The sequence below is a fragment of the Puma concolor genome, chromosome A2, assembly GCF_028749965.1.
Source record: "Puma concolor isolate L17-30 chromosome A2, mPumCon1.1.hap2, whole genome shotgun sequence".
Lineage (NCBI taxonomy): Eukaryota > Metazoa > Chordata > Mammalia > Carnivora > Felidae > Puma > Puma concolor.
Window position 1 is genome coordinate 46,040,402 of NC_141668.1, and position 24,259 is coordinate 46,064,660.

Consider the following 24,259-nt stretch of genomic DNA (forward strand, 5'->3'; position numbering starts at 1 on the left):
ACAGATACCATATGATTTCACTCATATGTGGAATTTAAGAAACAAAACAGATGAACATATGGGAAGGGATGAAAAAAGAGGAGAGAGGGAAAAAAACACAAAAGACTCTTAATGGTAGAACACAAACTGAGGTTTGATGGAGGGAGGTGGGTTGGGGATGGGCTAGATGAGTGATGGGTATTAATGAGCACCTGTTAGGGGCACCTGGGTGGCTCAGTCGGTTGTGCGTCTGACTTTGGCTCAGGTCATGATCTCACAGTTCATGGGTTCAAGCCCTGCATCAGGCTCTGTGCTGACCACTTGCTCAGAGCCTGGAGCCTGCTTCAGATTCTGTGTCTCCTTCTCTCTCTGCCCCTCCCCCATTCACACTTTGTCTGTTTCTCAAAAATAAATAAAAGTAAAAAAAAAATTTTTTTTAATGAGCACTTGTTGGGATAAGCAGTGGATAAGCACTTACATAAGCATCATGTAAGTGATGAAATCACTTGGTTCTACTCCTGAAACCAATACTGCACTGTATCTTAATTAAAATTTAAATTAAAAAAAGGTGGAAGACACCTGATTCTGGATGTGTAAGAAGGTTGGAAATCACTTACTCTGAACAAAATAAAAAGCTGAACTGAAAAACCAAGAACTCTTCTCAGATCCTGCACAGCAGTAGGTTATAGGACAAAGTACTATCCCCAGTGCTGGAGAGAGATGTGAATGGAGATAACCACAATTTACAGGAACACAAATCCAAAAGCTAAAAACTCTACAGAAACTAGTGATAGGGTAGGGAAACCTGAACTATTATTGTCAATTTCAGGCTCAGTGTCAATACATCTAAGAGTTAAAAACTTCAAGGGGACCCTTTGCTTTTTTGAATTTTATCTACAGTAGTTCAACCAATTTCTCATGGTAAATCTAGGAGAAAAATTCTCTGTGCTTCCCCCAGGGAGAGTGGGAAAGAAGAGGCATTGTGACATTTGCCAGGAAAACTCTACTCTTAGCAAGCCAGATATCAGGACAAGCTAGTTAACCAGGGCCTAAATGACCTTGGGGTTAGGCATATACTTATCTCAAACCCACCCTAGCCACCCTTCCTTACCCAATGGGAGGAGGAAGGTGAAGTATATGTGTAATTCATTGTCCAAAGGCACAAACCTAAAATCACAGTCCTTCTATAACTGTAAAACTATGATCTCTGTCCCATCTCCACAACTTAACACATCACTAAAGGCCTAAATTATTTAAGAGCACTACAACAGAATACCTACCAATCAAGAAAACATTACGAGACATACTAAAAGGCATAAACTGTGGTCTACAAAAAAATTCACATTAAATAAGAAGACAGGGATGAAAAGTAAACGCATGGAGAAAGATGTACTATGCTAATACTAATTGAAAGAAATGGACAAGCTTTATTTCTTTCAGACAGAGCAGACTTCAGAACAAGGAAAGTGATCAGGAATAAAGAGTGGCATTATATGAAAGATCAATTCTTCACTGAAATTACTTCAGAAATAAGCAGAGTTATGGAGACAGTAAAATGACTAGTGGTTGCCAAGGGTTAGGGAGGATGGAGTCATTAACAGGCAGAGCAAAAAAAAAGATTCTATTACCAGCTGGAAGCAATGACAAACTCAAAAGCACTCCTTGTCACACCAAATTTTCTACCTGGAAAACAAGTTGCATAAAGTACAGAACAGGTTTTACGTATAGTATAGCATACAGAAGAGTAGATTCAACATTCTCTGCTACTGGAGGTGAGAAGGAAGAATCACCCCATGGATCCTCCTGTGCTGCCTAAAGATCCCTCCCACCCTATAATGCATGAAATCCCAGATGTCTACCTTCCAAACTGCTAAGCCTCCTCATTCTTCTCCCAGAGTACTTTTTTGACCTCACATAAAAGCTTTTAGAATTTTTAGGCCTTGTTGAAAAAATTATAGGGACTAGGAGCTCTAAGGTACTTCTTCTACCAGAGTGGTCTCATAACATAAAATTTTGGTTTGACTCCTGTGTAACTCTGGGCAAGTCCCAGACTCCGAGCCACAGTTCCCCCATTTGTGAAACAAAGACAGCAATAATACCTAGTCCATCAGGTTGTTGAGGTCAAATGAGAGAACCTACATCCAGTATTTAGCAGAATAACCGGCATATAGCTAGAAGTCAAATGTTACCTATTAAAATGGTGAACTTCAAACACTGCCCCTATGTGCTGCCATAATCTCTGCTGTGTCAGGACAGAGTGAGGAAAGGGAGACCATGGATTCAAGTATTAGAAAACCTCAGGCGTTGCTTTAGGGGGTAGGGTCTCTAACCGCACTGAACTTCTTGGACTTCTTACCTGCCCCAGGAACAGAGAATGGATTATAGGTGGGACTCTGGCACCACGGACTCAGGTAAGGCTGCTGGCCCATGGCGTGCACATAAAAAAAGGGTCTGGCGTTACTGCCCTCGAAATGTGCGTTTTCTGAAGAGGCGTTCATGTCCTAGGCTGAAAGACAGGTGTTCATATTTAGGAAGGGGCAGTCGCACTCAAGTGCCATACACTACAGTTAACGGAGAAGTTCTCCTGTTTCCCTTTCAGAATTCCAAGTCTGGGTGGAAGGGTCCTCACCTCTTCTGGCTGGCCTGGGATCGCGGACACAGGGCTGCGCGGCGTTGGGGACCCGGGCAGCTTTGCCCACAAGCCCGGGCCGCATCTCGCACAAACAAGTCTCGGCTCCCCCAAGCAGCAGCAGCAGCACGGAGTGAAGACTGAGGCCAGGAGAGAACTTGCCGCAGCGCCTCGAATATGACGGGCTGTGCCCAGGAGCTCCACTCCAGGGCCATCACTTAGGCCTGGCCTGCAGCGCCCTCGTCCTCAGCCTCTCGGGCGTGCCCACCGCGCCCCTTCCCCGGTCCAGAGGAGCCCATCCCGGGGGACCCAGCCTCTCTTTACCCACGACTCACACCCCACTCCCTGTCCTGCAAGTCAGTCGCCTCCACTCCCTCGGCACCCAACCCCACCACTCACCGTGTTCGGTACGCCCACCTGCTCTAAGCCAACCTCCACAACCCGGAACGTCTCTGACACCTGGGCCTTGGCTCCCACTTTTATAGGCTCCGCACGCTGCGCGGGCCGCCCACAGATGGCTTACGCATGCGCCCTGGGCGAGGATCGGAGCCTGACTGCTCCTCCCAAGGACACCTGGAGAAGCCTTGGAGCAGTTTTCGGCACCATGCTAGCTCCGGCTCCTGGACGCCCTGGTGTTGGCGCTTCCAGAGGACGGGTCGGTTCCCTGTCCCACTCGCTCTCCCGGACTGTCCCTTCCATTTGAGTGTGTTCGGTGAAGACAGCTTGTCTCCCCTGCTCTGAGCCCCTGGTCTCCTTCCTTCTTGGGCCTAACACCGCTGACACGAAGGAAGAGGAGCTGACGGAGGAGAAGGAGAGAGGAAGGAGGAGGCTAGCCTGGACCGTGTGGACCTGAAAGTAGGCGATTCATAAGGGAGGGGCGCTCCAGCCCCTACCGCTGCGGAGAGTAAAAGCAGGGGTGCAGGGGCTCTGGCAGTTAGGGCGCCCTGGGTTGGGAGAGTGAGGAACAGAGGGCCTGGGGAAGTCGTCTGTGGGCTGGTACATGGGCAGTTGGAGAGAGAAGCTGGCACACACGGACTCCGCTTTTTTTTGCATGGGAAAGAAAGGAAAGGCCTAGGATCGTAGTTAATGGGAGTCGTGGGGTTGCAAGGATTATTGTGAGTTTTTTGTTTTGTTTTTAAAGCGAGAGATTTAGGTATCTGTAAGGCCAGAATGGAGAGACAGGGAGATGTTACCTATAGTGGAGAGAGAAGGGATGTTAGGAGGATGTTCTGAGGAAGCACAAGGTGAGGTTAGCTAAGCCTGGTTACAATGCTTTGCCTTGGACAGAAGAAAGTTACTGAGATAGGCGGGAAATGAAGTCCTGAAGGCAGGAATTTTGGTGCTTTAGCATCTGACGACCGTGATTTTTTTCAAAAGAGGGCAGGAATAAGACTTGCTGGGAGCATTGAAAATTTGGGATGACTGCATTACTTGGTAGAAATTGTGTTTCACAGAATTTGCCGTGGGTGAAACAGAAGAAAGATTTTCTCTCACATGAAGAACTCTGGAGGTAGACTGCCTGAGTGCTGGTTTGGTGGTGTCTTGGCATCACAAAGTACCCAATGTCTTCTCTTTCTACTCCAACTAAGTGCTAGGAATTTAGCACTGGTTTCCTTCTTCAACCTGCATCATGATCCAAGATTCCTGCTCCAAGTACAAAGGTAGGGAAAGTAACGGGAGAGGATAAAGAGCAGAGCAGATGGTGGCACACAGCAACTTCTGCTCTGTCATTGATCTTTTTCTGAAGGAGTAGTGGAAAACTCCTACAGTTTCAGATCATTATCTAGCTCACTAGTTACCCACAGCTGAAAGGATTTTGAGGAGCTCTTATCTTTTAGCAGGGCATGTTGTCACTTATAATAAGGTGGGATGCTGTCACCAAGAACGAGGGGAGAATAGGTACTAATTAGGTAAGTAACTGCTATATATTGCTTTAGTTAATGGAAGAATCAGTAATTTCCCACTTCCCTTCACTTATATGGAGTCCAATCATCATCATCCCTTCTTCCCTTCACAGCTAAATTTCTTTATAAAAGGTCATAAACACTCAGGCTTCTCCACCTCCTGCTCCTTCACTCACTGCAAATCTTGATTTTGTTACCACCGTGTTCACTCATCCACCCTCACCAAGAACACTAATGAACCCCTTGCTGCTAATGGCATGGAAACTTCAGTCCTCATGTCACTAAACCTTGCCTCTCAGGTGCCAGCCCACCTCATTCTCCTTCCTCTCTGCTTGCCCTTCTTTTTTTTTCTTTTTTCCTGCTTGCCCTTCCTAAAGTCTTTTACTGGCTTCTCTTCTAAAATTTCTGTCTTCAGTGTTCACATTCTCTATGTTACCGTCCTTATGTTTCCTCTCTCTTATTCCACCTTCTCTCTCTGCATTTTCACACATCTTCAGGGCATCAAATACAACTAGCAGACTGCTCAATCCTAAATCTCAATCTCCACTGTATCTACCAGACCTTTACATCTCAGTAGAAGATTTTGTTATTGTTAGGACATGCGCTAATGATGATTCTTGTTTACATCCTTGGGAGAAAGCAACATCCTAGCATACCGTTAACCTCCACACGTGGCATAGCAGTTGAGAAGCTTTTTTAGGTGTATATGCGTAGGCAGTATGTTACCTAGATGGTTATATCCAACCCAGCCAAGCAGGTGGAGTTGTTGTAGGTTTCAAATTGTTTTCTGGCAGTATATCTGAGGTATAACTACTTTATGTTGCCAAATAGTTGGGGAACCATAATGTTTAACAATCATTAGGTATGGGGACAGGGTACCCAGTCCTTGAGAAACCGTATACTGTCTGAATAGAAGGCCTTTCCACCTTCTCTCGGTAGGAACTCAAAGTCCAGATTATACTTCGAAATAATGTATTCGGTGTTCAGTGCAGTTTAATCTCTCTTACTCTTCTTCTTTCCCTATTTAATTTTATTTTTTCAGTTTCCCCCCTAGATTCTGCTGTTTTCATTATAAACAAAAGAAATGGATGAGGAAAAACGGACTATTTGTATATACATTGAACAACAGAGTTATCAGTTTGCTTTCTTAGTAGCCAGAGAGCTGTCTGGATTCAATCTAACTACTTTGAGCATTTTGAGAAAAAAAAAAAAAACAAAACTTATGCCTGTAAATTTTAATAAAAAGCAAATACAAATTCTAAATAACAAGGATATAGAACTAAAATATTTTTATTATTTCTGGGGTGCTAGGTGGCTCAGTCAGTTAAGTGTCCACCTTTGGCTCAGCTTATGATCTTGCAGTTTGTGAGTTTGAGCCCCATGTTGGGCTCTGTGCTGACAGCTCAGAGCCTGGAGCCTGCTTGGGATTCTGTCTCCCTCTCTCTCTGCCCCTCCCCTGCTACCTCTCCTTCTCTCTCTCTCAAAAATGAATAAACATTAAAAAATTTTTAATAAAATATTTTGATTGTTTTTAATTTATTTATTTCAAAGTTTGTTTATTTTGAGAGAGAGAAAGAGAGCAAGCAGGGAAGGAGCAGAGAGAGAGTGAGAGAGAGAATCCCAAGTAGACCCCATGCTGTCAATGCAGAGTTCAATCTCACGAACTGTGAGATCATCACCTGAGCTGAAACGAAGAGTCAGATGCTTAACCAACTGAGCCACCCAGGTGCCCCTATTTATTTATTTATTTATTTTTAATTTTTTTTTTTTCAACGTTTATTTATTTTTGGGACAGAGAGAGACAGAGCATGAGCGGGGGAGGGGCAGAGAGAGAGGGAGACACCGAATCGGAAACAGGCTCCAGGTTCTGAGCCATCAGCCCAGAGCCCGACGCGGGGCTCGAACTCACGGACCGCGAGATCGTGACCTGGCTGAAGTCGGACGCTTAACCGACTGCGCCACCCAGGCGCCCCTTATTTTTTTAAAGTAATCCTTACATCCAACATTGGACTCAAACTTAGGACACCGAGATCCAGTCACATACTCTTCCAACTGAGCCAGCCACGTGCCCTAAGAACTAAAATATGTTAAAGATCAATTTTAAAACATAAAAAAAATGCAAAAAAGATAAGTTGACTCATGTCCTCTTAAAATTCATGTTTTTTTTTTTTATTTATTTTGAGACAGTGAGAAATAGACAGTGAGACACCAGCAGGGAAGGGGCAGAGAGAGAGGGAGGGGGAGAATCCCAAGAAGGCTCTGCTGTCAGCGCAGAGCCCGAGGCAGGGTGCAGTCTCACAAACTGTGAGATCTTAACCTGAGCTGAGATCAAGAGTCAGATGCTTAATCAACTGAGACATCCAAGCGCCCCTTAAAATTCGTATGTTGAAGTCAAACCCCCAGGAGATCAGAATTTAACAATATTTAGAGATAGGACATTTAATGAGGTAATTAAGGTAAAATGAGATCATTTGGGTGGGCCTTAATTCAGTATAGCTGGTGATCTAATAAAGACCCAGAGATGTGAGGCAGAAAGAAAGTGTGAGGACATGGTGAGAAGGCAGCCATCTGCAGGTCATGGAGAGGCCACAAAAGAAACCAAACCTACCAAAACTTTGATCTTGGACATGTAGACACCAGAACTATGAGAAAATAAATTACTGTTATTTAAACTGCTCAATCTGGGGGCGCCTGGGTGGCTCAGTCGGTTGGGCGGCCGACTTCGGCTCAGGTCATGATCTCGCGGTCCGGGAGTTTGAGCCCCACGTAGGGCTTTGTGCTGACAGCTCAGAGCCTGGAGCCTGTTTCGGATTCTGTGTCTCCCTCTCTCTGACCCTCCCCCATTCATGCTCTGTCTCTCTCTCTATCTCAAAAATAAATAAACGTTAAAAAAAAAATTAAAAAAAACCAAAACTGCTCAATCTGTAGTATTCATTATGGCAGCCCTAGCAAACTAATGCAGAAGCAGTTAATATAAAAATAGGATAGTGTGTTGTATGTTTTCAGTACTGTAATATGAAAAAGAAACAACTTTTATGGCCACCCAATAAGTCAGCATAATTCATGCTTTCTGGTATGATTGGTCCAACAAAAGGGAATATGATTATTCTTGTACAGTATTATGAAACATAAAATTTCTTAATTCAAAATGTTTTTACTAGCTCTACCCTCACCAGATGTAGGTTTTTAACAAATTAAGCCAAACCTCATATTTTTCTTTGAATTCCAGCAAACTAATGTGTAAGAAGCAACACAAACCTATACCTCTCTCTAGAGAAGAGTAAGGTCCCTAGATAAGTATAGGGTGAAAGCTGGTCACCAAAAAGACCAAACAAGATTAGAGCTTTAAATTTCCCTTTCCACCTCCTGGCAGGGGGGAGGGGGAAGGTTGCTGAAGATTGAGTGGGAAAACAAAAACAAAAAACAAACTTGAACCAGGAGATTGAGAGAGCTTTGGGGTTGGTGTATCCTTTTTCCATTAAATTCGACTCTGTTCATAGTAGGCAAGAGAAATGATATGAAGAAAAATTGACTATTTGTATATATACTGACATGGCAGGAAGGTGATGCATCAAGAGAAGGCATGGGCATTCTGTGTCATCCCCAAACCCCATACCTTTTCTTAGCTCTGTCTTCCATTTGGCTGTGTCCTTTATAATAAACTGGTAAGTATGAGTAAAGTGCTTTACTGAGATCTGTGAGTTCTAGTGAATTTGCAAACCTGAGGAGGTGGTAGTAGGAACTACCAAATTGGTAGTTGGCTGGGCAGAAGTTTTGTGGCCTGGCCACCCCATTCAAAACTGGCATCTGAGTCAGGGCAGTCTTATGGGCTGTCTTACGGGTACTGCACTAACTCTGGGTGTTGTCAGAATTGAATTGTCCAATTCAATTGAACCTAGTTGGTGTAGAGAATTGGTTGTTGTTTCAAATATATATATTTGGGGGGTGTGTCTGGGTGGCTCAGGTCATGATCTCACAGTTTGTGGGTTTGAGCCCCGCATCAGGCTCCACACTGGTGGCACGGGGTCTGCTTGGGATTCACATTCTCTCCTTTTCTCTCTGCCCTCCTCCACTCACGCTCTTTCTCAAAATAAATAGATGCACTTAAAAAAAATAAAAATATACGTTTGGTGTTAAAAAAAGGTGAGATTCACTAGAACTTCCTTCACTTAGATAAACCTACAGTTTGGGAAGAGAATGCACAAAATGCCAGTGATGAGCTATCTTTGATTCCTGACTGACCATATGGTCACCTGTGGTACAGAACAGAGCTGTCCTGCTAAACTAAAAGGTACCAGTGGGATTTAGGGATGGACTCAATTTCCAGGGAGTTGGCTCACTTGATGCATAAGGAAATGAAGACTAATAAGAAAAATGCGAAATATACAATATCTTGGTTGTTGTTAGCTGTAATAGCTAAAATGAAAATAAAAGAGAATACTGGATTGGACCTTGATGCTGGACCAAGCTCAAATATTAGTTGGTCCCAGCTTAGTCCATAGGCTCAAAGCCATCCCCAAATAGAATAATTATTCTGGAACAACATAAAGTACTTTTTTTTTTTTAATGTTTATTTTTGAGAGCAAGAAAGAGTGCAAGCAGGGGAGAGGCAGAGAGAAAGGGAGACACAGAATCTGAAGCAGGCTCCAGGCTCTGAGCTGTCAGCAAAGAGCCCAACGCAGGGCTCGAATTCACAGATCATGACCTGAGCCTAAGTAGGACGCCTAACCAACTGAGCCACCCACATGCCCCTAGAAAGTACTTCTAAAACCTCTGCTCACCAAGAAAGTAGTGCACACCGGAGGAGGGCAAAAAATGTAAATCATTGAAACCACAGGGTTCCAAGTTCTGAAAGTAATTGAAATTGACAAGTGGATATCCTTGTGTGTTTGCTTGTGGTGGCCACCTGGGTCAATGAGTGGGTGTTGAGGGGACTGCAGCAATGCAGAGATGGGCTGAATGTAGACCTATTCCTTCATGCCCTCTGAGGTACGAAATGTCAATAAGGACTGTTCTGTTTGCCAACCAAGAGTCAGAGACTGCGGATAGCTATGTGGCAGATTCCCAATGGCAAGGCCTTGAACATGGCTGACAAGTCAGACATGCCCAGCCCCCTGGGGCTACCGATGGGTCTTGATAAGAATGGACACTGTTTTGGGGCTGGACTTTGCTTAACCAGTGTTCAAAGCAAATGTATCAGAGTAATAGAATCTGAACAGAGGATATTACACCAAATTTGGACCACTGAATCATATTTTTTTTTAAATCATATTTCTTCAGACCAAAGAAAATGCTTTACAGCCCATAATCTCTAAAATGGGCAAAGAGAGGGGCACTTACCTGGCTCAGTTGGTAGAGCATGCGACCCTTGATCTCGAGGTCATGAGTTCAAGCCCCACATTGGGTGTAGAGCTTACTTACTTACTAAACATACAAATAATGAATAGAGAATTGGAATTCGCAATTGAAAATTGGTTGTTTAAATCAGGGGGTGTGAAGGAAGATAGGCATGAGTGTGTGCTTACATTCAAAATGAAGGGGAGTATCCCTCCTAGATAGATTCCTTTGTCTTTCTGGTAGATCTGGCTATGAGCATCTGAGGGAGGATGCTAGTAGGACTGTGCAATTCTTCCCAAGGCAAAAGACTAGAACTATATTTTTTTCATTATTGGGGTGCCTGGGTGGCTCAGTCGGTTAGGTGTCCAACTTCAGCTTAGGTCATGATATCACGGTTTACAAGTTTGAACCCCAAGTTGGGCTCTGTGCTGACAGCTCAGAGCCTGGAGCCTGCTTCAGATTCTGTGTCTCCCTCTCTCTCTGCCCCTCCCCTGCTCACATTCTGTCTCTCAAAAATAAAACATTAAAAAAAAATTTTTTTAAGTATTATGTTAGAATTCCTTAAGGGCCTGATAGGGGAGGATTGTGCTTTCATTCTGTCTGGCAAAATTAAGGTTAATAGTGAATGCAGCTATATTCCCTGGTGGTAAAAATAGTCCACCAGTTCTGTACCTATGTAACCCTACCTGTTACTGAAACCCAATTTCAACTGCCCTTCACTCAAAAAGCCAATACACAAGAGACTAGTTTTGATTGGAAAGAAATATGAGCTTTATTCAGGAGAGAATGGCCACCTGGAGAGAAGGCAGACCTGTCCAAATGCCAACTCTGAGGTTTCTGCCCAGCCCAGAGATTTTTTAAAGCGGTTAATCAGTTAAGGGAGTGCAGTGGTCTGTAACAATTCTTGATTATGTGCAGACTCGTGGTACTAGCTACAGATGTTATTTTGGTGCTCAGAGGTTGTGCAAGGGAGTCTGGTTCCTTGTTGCCCGGGAGTGGTACAACAGGGTCTGGTGATGTGTAGAAGGTCTCTGTTCTTTTTTTTAGGAAAGAATGCATGATCTATAGATATAGAAAGAAAGGTTTAATTAGTCAATCATACAGGCTAAGGATGCTTACAAAAGCTAGTAAACTTCTAGGTTGGCTGGAGGGCTCCAAGTGTCTTCATACCCTATCGTATGAATGGGGATGGACTGATAGGGAGGTGCCTACCAAACTAGAACTGCTGCCTGCAGTACAGACTGGCACAGTGACCCAACGTAACTTTCAGAAGGTGGAAAAGTTTGGGTATAAATGGAGAGAAGGAGGAACAGTAGCTGAGGATAAATGAGTATATGAGTTGTGTAAGTGACGGAAATCCAATATTACATTAATACCTGGAAAGTAGATCAGAATAAAAGATAACCTTGTCTCTTAGCTCCATTACACGTACTAGTTGCCTGAAAGGATGAAGCCATTTCTGGTTTTACAACAGTTAAGATCTAGAATGTGTGCCTATAAACCTGAGAAGCCTTGCCCTGGGAGACATTTTCACATGAAAGGATAATGGACTGGACTAATTATTAATTATTGAATGGACTCTAGTAATATGTTAGTATCTTTTAATTCTTATAATCTTTTTTGTTACAGATCCATGGCCTGTGGTATAAGAAAAACATGGGGCGCCTGGGTGGCGCAGTCGGTTAAGCGTCCGACTTCAGCCAGGTCATGATCTCGCGGTCCGTGAGTTCGAGCCCCGCGTCGGGCTCTGGGCTGATGGCTCAGAGCCTGGAGCCTGCTTCCGATTCTGTGTCTCCCTCTCTCTCTGCCCCTCCCCCGTTCGTGCTCTGTCTTTCTCTGTCCCAAATAAATAAATAAACGTTGAAAAAAAAATTTAAAAAAAAAAAAAAAAAGAAAAACATACAGGGGCGCCTGGGTGGCTCAGTCGGTTGAGCGTCCAACTTCGGCTCAGGTCATGATCTCACAGTCCGTGGGTTCGAGCCCCGCGTCAGGCTCTGTGCTGACAGCTCAGAGCCTAGAGCCTGTTTTGGATTCTGTGTCTCCCTCTCTCTCTGACCCTCCCCTGTTCATGCTCTGTCTCAAAAATAAATAAAACATTTTAAAAAAAAAAAGTACTTAAAGAAAAACATACATGTTGTCTTTGTCTCTGGTTTCTGGCACAGAGCTCCTAAACACTCTAGTTATTTCCTTAGCGAAGAGTGTTTTTGTTATTCATAACAAGCCCCTTTGAACCACACAAAAAGTGTATGCTAATGAAGTGTCTCAGGATAGAGCCTCTAGATAGTACAGATGAAGGCTAGTCACTAGAAGACCAAATTGGTATTTAGAAAGTTGGAACTTTCAGTCCTACCGCACAGCCTCCAGGGAGGGGAGACAAAGTAAGGCTGCAGATTGAGTTCAATAAAACTATTCAACCTGGCACTATTACGTACCCAATGAATGTTAATTCTTGATGCTATGTCCTTTTCATGGTTTTTCGAAAGCAACATTCAAGAAAAAAAAAACAAAAACAAAACCAAATGCCCTTCAGTGTGTAACGGGTATATGGTGAAACTGGTATATCCATATCATGGAATACAAATCAGCAAAAAAAAAAAAAAAAAAAAAAAAATGAAGCACTGATACACAGAAATTAGATGAAGCCTAAATAAGGACATTACACTGAATATATCAGTGGTTTCCAGGGGTTTGTTTTGGGTGAGAATGTGACTATAAAGTGGTCATATAAGGGAACTTCTTTGGGATGATGATGGATCCTGGTTCTGGATCCTATCACCTGACAAAATTTCTTAGAACTGTATAACAACAACAAAAGAAAGTGCACGTGAAAACTGATGAGATCCAAGTAAGATGTGTAGAGTTTCTGCGTTATATCAATGTCAACTTACTTTAATTGGGCTATGAGATATAGTTGTAAGATGGTATCACTGGGGAAAGCCTGTGTGAAAGGCACAAGGGAATTCTATGTACTATGTCTGCAACTTCTATGTGAGTCTAAAATTATTTCAAAATGAAAATTAAAAGAAAAAAACTGTAAAAAATGAAAGAAAAAAGGAAGGAAGGAATTTTTTACTTCCAAGATACTTCCAACCAATGTCTTCTCTTTATGCTAAGAAGTAGAACTGAAGAAAAAATACATAGCAGATAAATGTGAAATGAATATGAACATATATGGAAGAGTTTCTGAAAAACATTTGCATTGTTTATTATTGCTAATTGTGTTACATAACCATGCAGATCAGCAGATGATTAAACTTTCAGATCTGCAGTGAGTCTTAAATGCAATAAACCTTTAAAATACACCTTTATTGGGGCACCTGGGTGGCTCAGTCGGTCAAGTGTCCCACTTTTGATTTTGGCTGAGGTCATGATCTCACAGTTTGTGGGATCGAGCCCCGTATAGGGCTCTGAGCTGACAGTGGATGAGCCTGCTTGGGATTCTCTCTCTCCCTCTCTCTCTCTCAAAATAAACTTAAAAAAAAAAAATCTTAAAAAATACGCCTTTACTGATCTTTTTAAGATCAACTACTTGAAAGAGAAGTACCAGTATTTAATGTCCCCATATTCTCATTTGTGTACTCCAGATGCATAGGAACATTGTAATATGTGCTATTATTGGACCACCAAATATACATCATTCCCTTGCCACCCAGACCAGAATGTTCCCCAACTTTCCAGCCTGAAATATCTCCTAGCTCACTCTGAATCCTCTGATAATCCTCTGATAATCAATGTTGATATTCTCATATTTTCCCTGGGCCCACTTCAAATCACTTGGGCTCTTTTAGTGTAATTTAAAACTGAGATAGAATTACCAAACCCATTCCGACCAATGTTCAAGAATCTTGCAGCAACCAAACTCCCAGTTCAAATGTATTCCATGACATTAGCCAGGGTAGATATAAAGAGTCATAAATAATGAAGCCATTAGAAAAAAGTAAGACAAGGCAGAAATTAGTGGAACTTAAAGTTGGCAAGGGAGATGAAATTTTAAGTCAACCTTCCTATTTACCCTATTTATATCATTATCTATGTTCCATCAAGCTGCCAAATTACTTTTTTGGTGTACAGTTAAGTTACTTTTGGTTTCATTCAGAAGCTAATTAACCCAATCAAAGACTACAATGGTAATTGTAGAAATAACAAAATCTCATTTGTTAAAAGATTTCATACCATTAATTTCCTTTTTAAAGAAATTGGTAGATTTAGGGGCACCTGCATGGCTCAGTCAGTTGGGCATCCAACTTCAGCTCAGGTCATGATCTCACGGCTCATGGGTTTGAGCCCAAATCAGGCTCTGGGCTGACAGCTCAGAGCCTGGAACCTGCTTGGAGCCTGGAACCTGCTTCGGATTCTCCGTCTCCCTCTCTCTCTCTGCCCCTACCCAGCTCACTCACTCTCTGTTTCTCAAAAATAAATAAACGTTATAAATAAATAAATAAAACTACACTTAAAAGAAATTGGTAGATTTAAAAATCACAACATAGGGTGTCTGGCTGGCTCAGTCAGAGGAGCATGTGACTCTTGATCTTGGGGGCATGAGTTCAAGCCCCATGTTGGTTGTAGAGCTTACCTAATTAAAAATAATAATTTAAAAATTAAAAATCACAACATAGATTTCCCTTTTGGCTTCAAGATGGAACTGATAGTATACCTGAAAGACCTTACTGAAGGTTTCTGAATATCCTTGTCTTTAACAGGATTAATAAAGATCATTTGGTTCAAACAAAGCAAACACAAAACATTTTCCCTTTGTACACAAAAGGAAATTTTGTGTACAAATTTTGTGTGATTAAGAAGTTAGTAATTCATTTCCTGAATCTTGGTCTTAAAATCAGCTAAATCAATCTAAACTGCAGTAACCCACAAAGTAGAGGGAAGTAGAAGCAATAATCCTATTGCAAGAAGGAATCATGAGGTATTAGTGTATGAATCCAACTTCATAGGCTGAAGTTTGCTTTACCATTTGCTGGGGACTTGTTGAGTGTAGGTCACAGGGAAGGATGCTCAAGCAGCACATACACTCCTCAATGGAATACTTTAAAATTTGTGTCATCTTTTTCTCAGATATAGTTACAGGGTCTCACATATATTGTGCTTATATTAAAATGAACAAAAAGGCTAACATCCTTCCTAAGAAACTGATCACTCTATATCCCTCAAATCATTTTATGGCATCAGGGAATTAATCTTTCCCACAAAACAAGACACAGAAAGCACACTCGTGTACCTGATATTTAATTCCAGACTTGCTTTCTTACCAGATGCCTGATCAGGTAGGCCCTCCTTTACATTTCTAAGAAGGCTCTTCCCACAAATTGACCTTTAAGAACTCCTGCCAGGGTCCCAGATCAGGAATGGAGGGCACAGAGAAAAGCAACCTGTAGCTTCACTGCTCCCTCTTGTTTATTCCCCTGCTCCAATTTGTTCCAAAACCCAGGCAAAAAAAAAAAGAGCTTCACCAGGCAGCACCACCAGCTCCAAAGAACCTCTCTGGATCCCTTCTGTGTCACCCATAGAGATCAGTAGAGGAAACTGCATCAGTCCCTTGCAAGAGACCAGGCAGGTGAGAATAATTCCTGATACTTACAAAGAGGAGGAAATGACTGAAGAGGCAGTGAGTGGAATGTAGCAGAAAAGGACAGCAGAGGCGGACACTGCCTAACTTCAAACCATCTTTACCCTGTTGTCATTGCACATTTTTTAAAAATTGTGCTATGAAACACATAAAATTTACCGATTTATCCATATTAGAATATACAGTAGTGTTAACTATTTTTGTTTGTCTAAGGTCTCTAGAACCTTTTTCACCTTGCAAAACTGAAACTCAGTACTCAATTGAACAACTACCTGTCTTCTGCTTTCCCCAATCCCAGAACCACCATTCTACTTTCTAACCGTTTGACTATTTCATATAAGTAGAACAATGAAGTATTTGTCTTTTGTGACTGGTTTATTTCACTTAGCATATGTGCCCAAGGTTCATCAGTATTGTTGAATACTGCAGAATGTCCTCCTTTTTAAAGGCTGAATAGCAAAGCATTCAATATATATATGCCACATTTTCTTTATTCATTCATCTGTTGATGGACATTTCAGTTGTTTCCACATTTTGGCTATTCTGAACAGTGCTGCAATGAACATGGGAGTGCTGATATTTGAATACCTGCTTTCAATTCTTTTGGATATATATCCGCATTGCTGGATCATATGGTAATTCTATTCTTTTTTCCTAGTTTAAAATTTTGAGGAATGTCTATGGTTTTCCATAGTAGCTGCACCAATTTACATTTCCAACAACGGTGTACAAGAGTTCCTATTCCTTCACATCCTCACCAACACTTGTAATTGTCTTTTGAAAAAAATAATGGTTACCCTAATGTGCGTGAAGTGGTATCTAATTGTAGTTTTGATTTGCATTTGCGTGGTGGTTAGTGATGTTGAGCATCTTTTCAGTCTTTTGTCCCATTTTTAAAATTGAGTTTGTTGTTGAGAGAGAGAGTGCAGGGAGGGGAGGAAGGGCAGAGGGAGAGAGAGAATCTTAAGCAGGCTCCAGGCTCAGCTCTGAGCCTGAAGCAGGACTCCATCCCACAACCCTGGGATTATAATTTGGGCCAAAATCAAGAGTCGGATGCTCAAATGACTGAGCCACCCAGTCGCCCCTATAGGTGGCCTTTTTACTGTTTCTTTTGCTGTTCAGCAGTTTGTCATAGCCCATACCACTGCTGAGGCCTTCTGGGGGCTGTAGTCCTAAGCGGCTGAGGAGGGCGGAAGGCAGAAGACTTTTTCTGCGTGGGTAGTGGTTAGAATCAGATTTCTACCGGACGGGCCTGGAGTGAACCAAGACTTGCTGGTCCTCGTTAGCAGAGATATAACTAATACCATTCCTTTTTCGGTCTTTGGATACTTCCTCAAATGGAGGCTCTGAGGAAAACCGACCCGGCGCCTCGGCTGGGGAAGCAGGCCACGCCCCTCCCAGCCTACCCGTCCCTGTGTCCGCTCACAGGGGCGGGGCTTTCCGCGGGGCGGAGCTCAGGCAGGAGGGGGCGGGGGCGGGGCTCCTGCAGAGAGGCGGGGCGGGGCGTCCGGGCTTCTCTGCGGGTTGCAGCCGCTCAGCGACCTCTTCTTTTCCGGCCCGGATAAGCAGGACACCCCCATTCATGGACCGGGCGGCCGTGGCGAGGATGGGCGCGGTGGCGAGCGCCAGTGTGTGCGCCCTGGTGGCGGGGGTGGTACTGGCCCAGTACATATTCACCTTGAAGAGGAAGACAGGGCGGAAGACCAAGATCATCGAGATGGTGAGTACGGGGCTCGGTGCGCCCAAGCGCTTGATGGGCCGCAGGGTGTTCGTCCGGCCTTACCTTCCCGCGCGGGCGCTTCTGGAATGCACAGGGCACGCTGGGGACCCATTCACCCCACGAGCGGCCACCCGGGGGCCAGTGACCCGGTCTGGACCCTCCGTGGTGTCACTCCTCTGGCCTTGGCTATGTCTCCATTTGAAACAGAAAGGCAGCAAATAGGTGATTCGGAAATAAGCCACCTCCTGCAGCCAAACCCGTTTCTCAGGAAATAAACTGAACGTTCTAGACTGGTTGTTCCCTAATTCCTGCAGCCAAACCGTTGTGACTGATCCAATTCGGACAGAGTTGTTTCTGCACCCTGGCTAGAATGACTTAGATTATGAAAAGGTGTAACTTCTCAGTGGTTGGAACAATGCCAGTTAACCCAGTTGGAATTCAGAATAGTTTATTTTGTATTTGAGTGTTATTTCTTCTTGTCTCAAACTGCCAGGAAGTATCTTTGTGTTCGTTTTTTCCCCCAAACCTCTTGCATAACATTTTTTTGGAAATTTATTTCCAATTTTATTGTAAAGTGTTTCAAGAATGTACCTATTTAAGGTACATTATAAACAATACTTGCTTCGGGGCGCCTGGGTGGCGCAGTCGGTTAAGCGTCCGACTTCAGCCAGGTCACGATCTCGCGGTCCGTGGGTTCGAGCCCCGCGTCAGGCTCTGGGCTGATGGCTCGGAGCCTGGAGCCTGTTTCCGATTCTGTGTCTCCCTCTCTCTCTGCCCCTCCCCTGTTCATGCTCTGTCTCTCTCTGTCCCAAAAATAAAAATAAAAAACGTTGAAAAAAAAATTTAAACAATATTTGCTTCAAAATTGGGGATGTTTTTAGTTGTTTTTATTTAAAACCCATTCGCCAAGACAAGTTACTCACTGAGTTGCGTTTTAACGTGCTTACTGGAGTGCATAATCCCATGTTTACTCACAATAATGTGCTATGCACATGAACATCTGGGGTCAAATATTCATGAAAAGTAAGTTGACAGTCTACCACCATATTAAGTAAGATCATTCTAGGTTCATATACTTGGAATACTTCAGCCTCAGTTACATGTTCTAATTGATTAAAGAAACTGTCCTGCTGGCCCCAGATTGAATTCAGAAATATTTTTCCATAACTAACATTATAAGGTATGTCAATTCCCATGTCTCATATGCCACTAAGATTGATAAGTTTTGTTTATTGCTACAATTAAATTATTTTTAATGTTTATTTATTTTTGAGAGAGAGAGACACACACATAGAATGTGAGCTGGAGAGGAGCAGCGAGAGGTAGACACAGAATCTGAAGCGGGCTCCAGGCTCTGAGCTGTCAGCACAGAGCCCAACGCAGGGCTCGAACTCACCAACCATAAGATCATGACCTGAGCTGAAATCGGATGCTTAACTGACTGAGCCACCCAGGAACCCCTATTTTTTTTCTTCACCTCTATACCCAGCAAATATTTTTATTTCAGAAATTTCATTTTATTGTTGCTGTCCTGCTTATAGAACTGTGGGAGTTTCCTTTTGTTCCAAACCAAAAATTTATAACCCATGTGGTAGGGGAGGGGAACTAACTGCCATACCTTACTGTGTGTACTTAAACTATGGATTGGTCTGTTATATCACTTCTCTAAACCAAGTAGAGTTAAAAATCAATGCTTTCTTAAAATCCCACAGTGATACCATCCTAAGAACAGTTTGCTGTCTTTGTGAAAAATAATAAAAGCCCATCAGGCAGACCAACTTTACTTATGATTTGCAGTATAGAAATTAGTCTTTACATATACGTATGTATACATAATATGTTATATCAATTCAGAGTGTGATATATGTGCAGCCTGCTAGTAGCTTTTAAAAGGAAACCGTTGAAAGAGCCCTTTTTTTAATTTGTAATTTTAATAGGTTACTTTTTCAAAGGGAATAAACATTTGATTGGGATTCTGAAAATTTGGGTTCAAATCTTAGTTTTATCTCTTTGTAACAGCTGTGTTTTAGAGGTCATGTTCTGCCTATCCCCTACCCCATCTTTCAAACCCCCACCCTAGAGAATCTGTACAAACCTGTGAATGTCTAGTGGACATAGCTTAAACTGGTCACAAATAATGGAACTAGCAGGAACTACCTAAGCAGGGTGGGCCTGTTAGCTGGTAGGTAAGCAAATGACTTCTGGCACTGGGCTTAGATTATGCATTGCCTTAAGAATTTTTAACTAAAAGACACAAAGGTGTGGCTAGTGGGCTGAAACTGCTACAGCTGAAAGGTCCTTTAGGGCAGCGAGATAAATACACAGAGGAAGCCTGTCAGAAGACATGCTCAGGATGTTCAGAGTTCAGAGAGAAGAGAAACCATTTCTCATAGTCAATATACTTCATTATTAAATACTTATTTTAGAACAATTTTACATTAACAAAATAATTGAGCAAATAAGTAGAGTCCCAACCAGTTTTCCCTATTACTAACATTTTACATTAGTATGGTACATTTGTTGAAATTGATGAACAAATATTCATACATCTTTAAATATCCATACTTTGTTCAGATTTCCTGTGTTTTTACCTAATGTCCTTCTCTGTCCTAGAATTCCATCCAGGGCACCACATACATTTTGTCATCATGTGTCCTTATCTTGACTGTAACAGTTTCTCGGATTTTTCTTGTTTTATCTGTGGTACAATAAGAAATATATATTTGGTGTTTGGCCCAGGTTCCTGCCACACAGCTCCTAAAACACTTGGACTCTGGGAAGCTTTAACAGTGTCTTTTCTATGCTAATGAGGTGGACTGGTAGCTGGGGGCCCCCAAGATGGCTTCAAGATGTGGGCTGGTTGATTGAAAGATCAAGACATGATTAGAGCAGTAGAACTTTTAACCCCCTCTCCCATCTGTGAGGAGAAGGGGTTGGAGTTCCTGGCCAATAATTTATTTAATCAAACCTACCTGCATACCAGATGTCTATAAAGACCTCTAACTTTAAGTGTTTTGTATTTTGCCCTATGCTTCTCTTTCATTTGGCTGTTCTGAGTTATATTCTTTATATTAAACCTGTAATAGTAATTAAGCACTCTCCTGAGTTCTGTGAGTTATTCTTACAAATTATGGAACCTGAGGAGGTGGTTTTAAAAATCCTCAAATTTAGGGTGGGAGGGAGGGGAGGGTGGGTGATGGGTATTGAGGAGGGCACCTTCTGGGATGAGCACTGTCAAATTTATTTGACAATAAATTTCATATATTGAAAAAAAATAAAAAATAAAAAATAAATAAATAAATAAAAATAAAAATCCTCAAATTTACACCCAGTCCATCAGAAGTATGTTTGGCAACCTGGAACTCATGACTGGCATCTGAAATGGGGACAGACTTGTGGACTAAGTCCTTATCTCGTGGGATCAGACACTAACTCTAGATAGTGTCAGAATTGTATTGAATTGTTGGAAGAGTTGGAAGATTGTTGGTGTGAGGAAGAAAACCCACACATTTGGGGTCAGAAGTGTTTATAAAAACAGATAAATGTAATTTAATAATATCCAACTCATGGTAACTGCTTAATAAGTAGTAGATGTAATTATTATACCAAAACACAGACTATCAGCCACTCTCATAGCCTACATTTTTTCCTTATGAACTCGATTAGGGCATAATTTCTAACCACTGGTATTATTTTCTATCTTTATCTCTCCTAAGCCTTCATTGTAAAAACTACTCTAATTATCCTCAGTAAGGATGGCTTGCAATTTTTATAAACTGGACTGAAAAGATTAAAGTTGCCAAGCATGTATATAGAAGTTGATACATATGTAGTAGAATTTTGCACAAATGAAACTACTATTGGTGATGAATTGTTTTAAGGAATGAATTCCCCCACCTCTCTTAAATTCTTGCAGGTTTCAAGTCCTTCCTCATTGCTATTGACCATCACTTACCACTTGCTACTGAGTTTTAACTCACTATTCTAACCAAACATGCCTGCTCAGGTAGGACCTGTTCTTTTTGCGGCCCTTTTGGTTACTCCTAATAAAAAAAAGATTCTGGAATAAAGCTTAAGTATTTATTGCTAGTTTCCTACCAGGCAGAGAAACCCATTCCAACGCAATGTTTAGGCTTTGATAGATATACTCTGAAGGAGGGAAAGGTAAACATATGTATCTTTCATATAGGTTTTTTTTATATACAACTTAAAAAAAATTTTTTTTGAATGTTTATTGAGAGAGAGACACATACAAAGCATGAGTGGGTGAGGGGTAGAGAGAGGGAGACACAGAATCCACAGCAGGCTCCAGGCAGCAAGCTGTCAACACAGAGCCTAATGTGGGGCTCAAACCCACTAATCATGGGATCATGACCTGAGCAGAAGTTGGGTGCTTAACTTGACTGAGCCACCCAGGTGCGCCACAACTTTTTTTTTTTAATAGTCATTTATTCTTGAGAGAGAGAGAGAGAGAGAGAGCGAGCTTGAACGAGGGAGGAGGAGAAAGAGGGAGACCCAGCATCCGAAGCAGGCTCCATGCCCTGAGCTGTCAGCACAGAGCCTGACTCAGGGCCCGAACTCACAAACCATGAGATCATGACCTGAGCTTAAGTCAGTGAAGTGGGATGCTTACCAACTGAGCCACCCAGGCACCTCCATACAACTTTTTTTAATTGAATGATGCATGATGGCTTTATTGTTTTTTACTTGGTTGGTTTTTATTCATCGTCATTGCTTCCATATTTTATTCTTTTCAGACAGCACTTACCTACTTTCATATTAATTTAGCGTAAATATAAAAGCATTAACAATACACGTCTTCTTTGATTTACAATGGAGTTATGTTCCTATAAACCCATTGTTAAGTTGAAACTACAATAAGTCTGTAATGCATTTAATATAGCTACCAAACGTCATAGCTTAGCCTAACTTACCTTAAACATGCTCAGAACACTTACATCGGCTTACAGCTGGGCAAAATCATCTAACACAAAGCCTTTTTTATAGTGAAGTGTTGAATATATAATATAATTGACTGAAAGTGAAAAACAAAATACTTGTATGAAACAGAATGGTTGTCCGTGTTACAGTTGTTTATCCTTGTGACTACATGGCTGACGGAGCTGTGGCCACCGCCATTGCCCAACATCAGGAGAGAGTATTGTACCACACATTAGTAGCCCAGGAAAAGATGAAAATTCAAGGTATAGTTTCTACTAAATGCATATCACTCTCTCACCATAGTAAAGTCAGAGAATTACAAGTCAAAGCATTATAAGTTAAGGAATCTAATCAAATTTTAGGGAAATAGTAGGAACTGTAATTTTTGCTTTATAAAAGTAAAACCCATGGGGTGCCTGGGTGGCTCAGTTGGTTAAGCATCCAACTTTGGCTCAGGTCATGATCTTGCAGTTAATTAGTTTAAGCCCCACATCAGGCTCTGTGCTGGCAGCTCAGACACTGGGCCTGCTTCAGATTCTGTGTCTGCCCCTCCCCCACTCACCATCTCTCTCTCTCTCTCTCTCTCTCTCTCTGTCTCTCTCTGTGTCTCTCTCTCTCTGTGTCTCTCTCTCTCTGTCTCTCAAAAATAAGTAAACATTTAAAAATAAATAAAAGTAAAACCCAGTGCTTGAAACTAAATAAAGCTAAATGTTAGTGATTAAAAAAACAGCAGTGTACAAATTTAAGTGCTAAATGTGGCTTTTAAAAAAAGAGAATTTGGGGCGCCTGGGTGGCGCAGTCGGTTAAGCGTCCGACTTCAGCCAGGTCACGATCTCGCGGTCCGTGAGTTCGAGCCCCGCGTCGGGCTCTGGGCTGATGGCTCAGAGCCTGGAACCTGTTTCCGATTCTGTGTCTCCCTCTCTCTCTGTCCCTCCCCCGCTCATGCTCTGTCTCTCTCTGTCCCAAAAATAAATAAACGTTGAAAAAAAATTTAAAAAAATAAATAAATAAATAAAGAGAATTTAAAAATGTATGCGGTTAGCCATCAGGGCATTAGGACAGCACCGATGAAACTCCTTACAAGATGCAGCCACTTTCAAATGACAATTATTTTAAAGTAAAAACATTTTAATCAGATGTATGTATGTTTATATACACATAGGCTGTTTTATAAGAATTTGTCTTCTTCTTTCTGGATTATATTAGGAGAAATCTTGCAAGTGTTTTTACTAGTTATTTCTGAATGAATGCTAGCTTTCCTGTCCTACAGTGATCCACCACAGAACTTCCCTACAGTTTTAAGAATCTCAGAATCTCTGTTTTCCCCACTGTTCCTCTTTAGTCATCGTTCTTGTTAGATAGGTTAGCCAACAGTGTGGGTTTTATTTGCTTTTATGAAATTTTGCATTTAGCTGTCCAATACATTGATCTCTCAGTACAATAACTTAGGATTTGGTGTTCTGTTGTATTAATTGCAGAAACTAGTCCAGAAAATTTATTTAGTGTCATTGAGGACAGAAAATGTAATGCCCTTAATATATTGATAACAAATCGACCAACTTTTCAAATTATCAAAATCCCATATGTGTAATTTGTGGTTTTAAAGTTGTTTTAGAAAGCTGACTATATATATATATATATATATGTATGTGTATATATATATACACATACATATATATATAATTTTTCAGAAATAGAATTTAGTGATCCATCACTTACATACAACACCCAGTGCTCCTCCCAGCAAGTGTCCTTCTTAATGCCCCTCCACCCATTTAGCCCATCCCCCCACCCAACATCCCTCCAGCAACCCTCAGTATGTTCTGTGTATTTAATAGTCTCTCTAGGGGTGCCTGGGTGGCTCAGTTGGTTAAGCATCGGACTTCAGCTCAGATCATGATCTCACAGCTCTTGAGTTTGACCCCCACATCGGGCTCTGTGCTGACAGCTCAGAGCCTGGAGCCTACTTCAGATTCTGTGTCTCCCTCTCTCTCTACCCCTCCCCCGCTCACTCTCTGTCTCTCTGTGTCTCTCAAAAATAAACATTAAAAAAGGAAAAAGAGACTCTTACAGTTTGTCTCCCTCTCTCTTTCTATATTATTTTTTGCTTCCCTTCCCATATGTTCATCTGTTTTGTTTCTTAAATTCCACATGAGTGAGATCATATGATA

At 42.0% G+C, this 24,259-nt stretch overlaps 1 protein-coding gene and 1 long non-coding RNA gene across 3 annotated transcripts in view; both read left to right on the plus strand.

Annotated features, from left to right (window-relative positions):
* The first annotated feature begins 1,996 nt into the window (after positions 1-1,996).
* On the plus strand, positions 1,997-11,507 carry LOC147583142 (uncharacterized). The gene is made up of 3 exons (XR_015245746.1): positions 1,997-3,463; positions 4,063-4,269; positions 11,479-11,507. It is a non-coding gene; the product is annotated as an uncharacterized LOC147583142 (long non-coding RNA).
* Positions 11,508-16,943: 5,436 nt separating this feature from the next.
* Positions 16,944-24,259, plus strand: part of NT5C3A (5'-nucleotidase, cytosolic IIIA) — a 52,927-nt gene continuing 45,611 nt past the window's right edge. The window contains exon 1 of one of the 2 annotated variants that reach the window (XM_025929768.2): positions 16,944-17,147. In XM_025929768.2, the coding sequence (XP_025785553.1) occupies positions 17,010-17,147 (138 nt within the window). In that variant the 5' untranslated portion in view covers positions 16,944-17,009. The remainder of the gene's footprint in view (positions 17,148-24,259) is intronic. The other variant, XM_086693013.1, reaches the window with a different exon arrangement.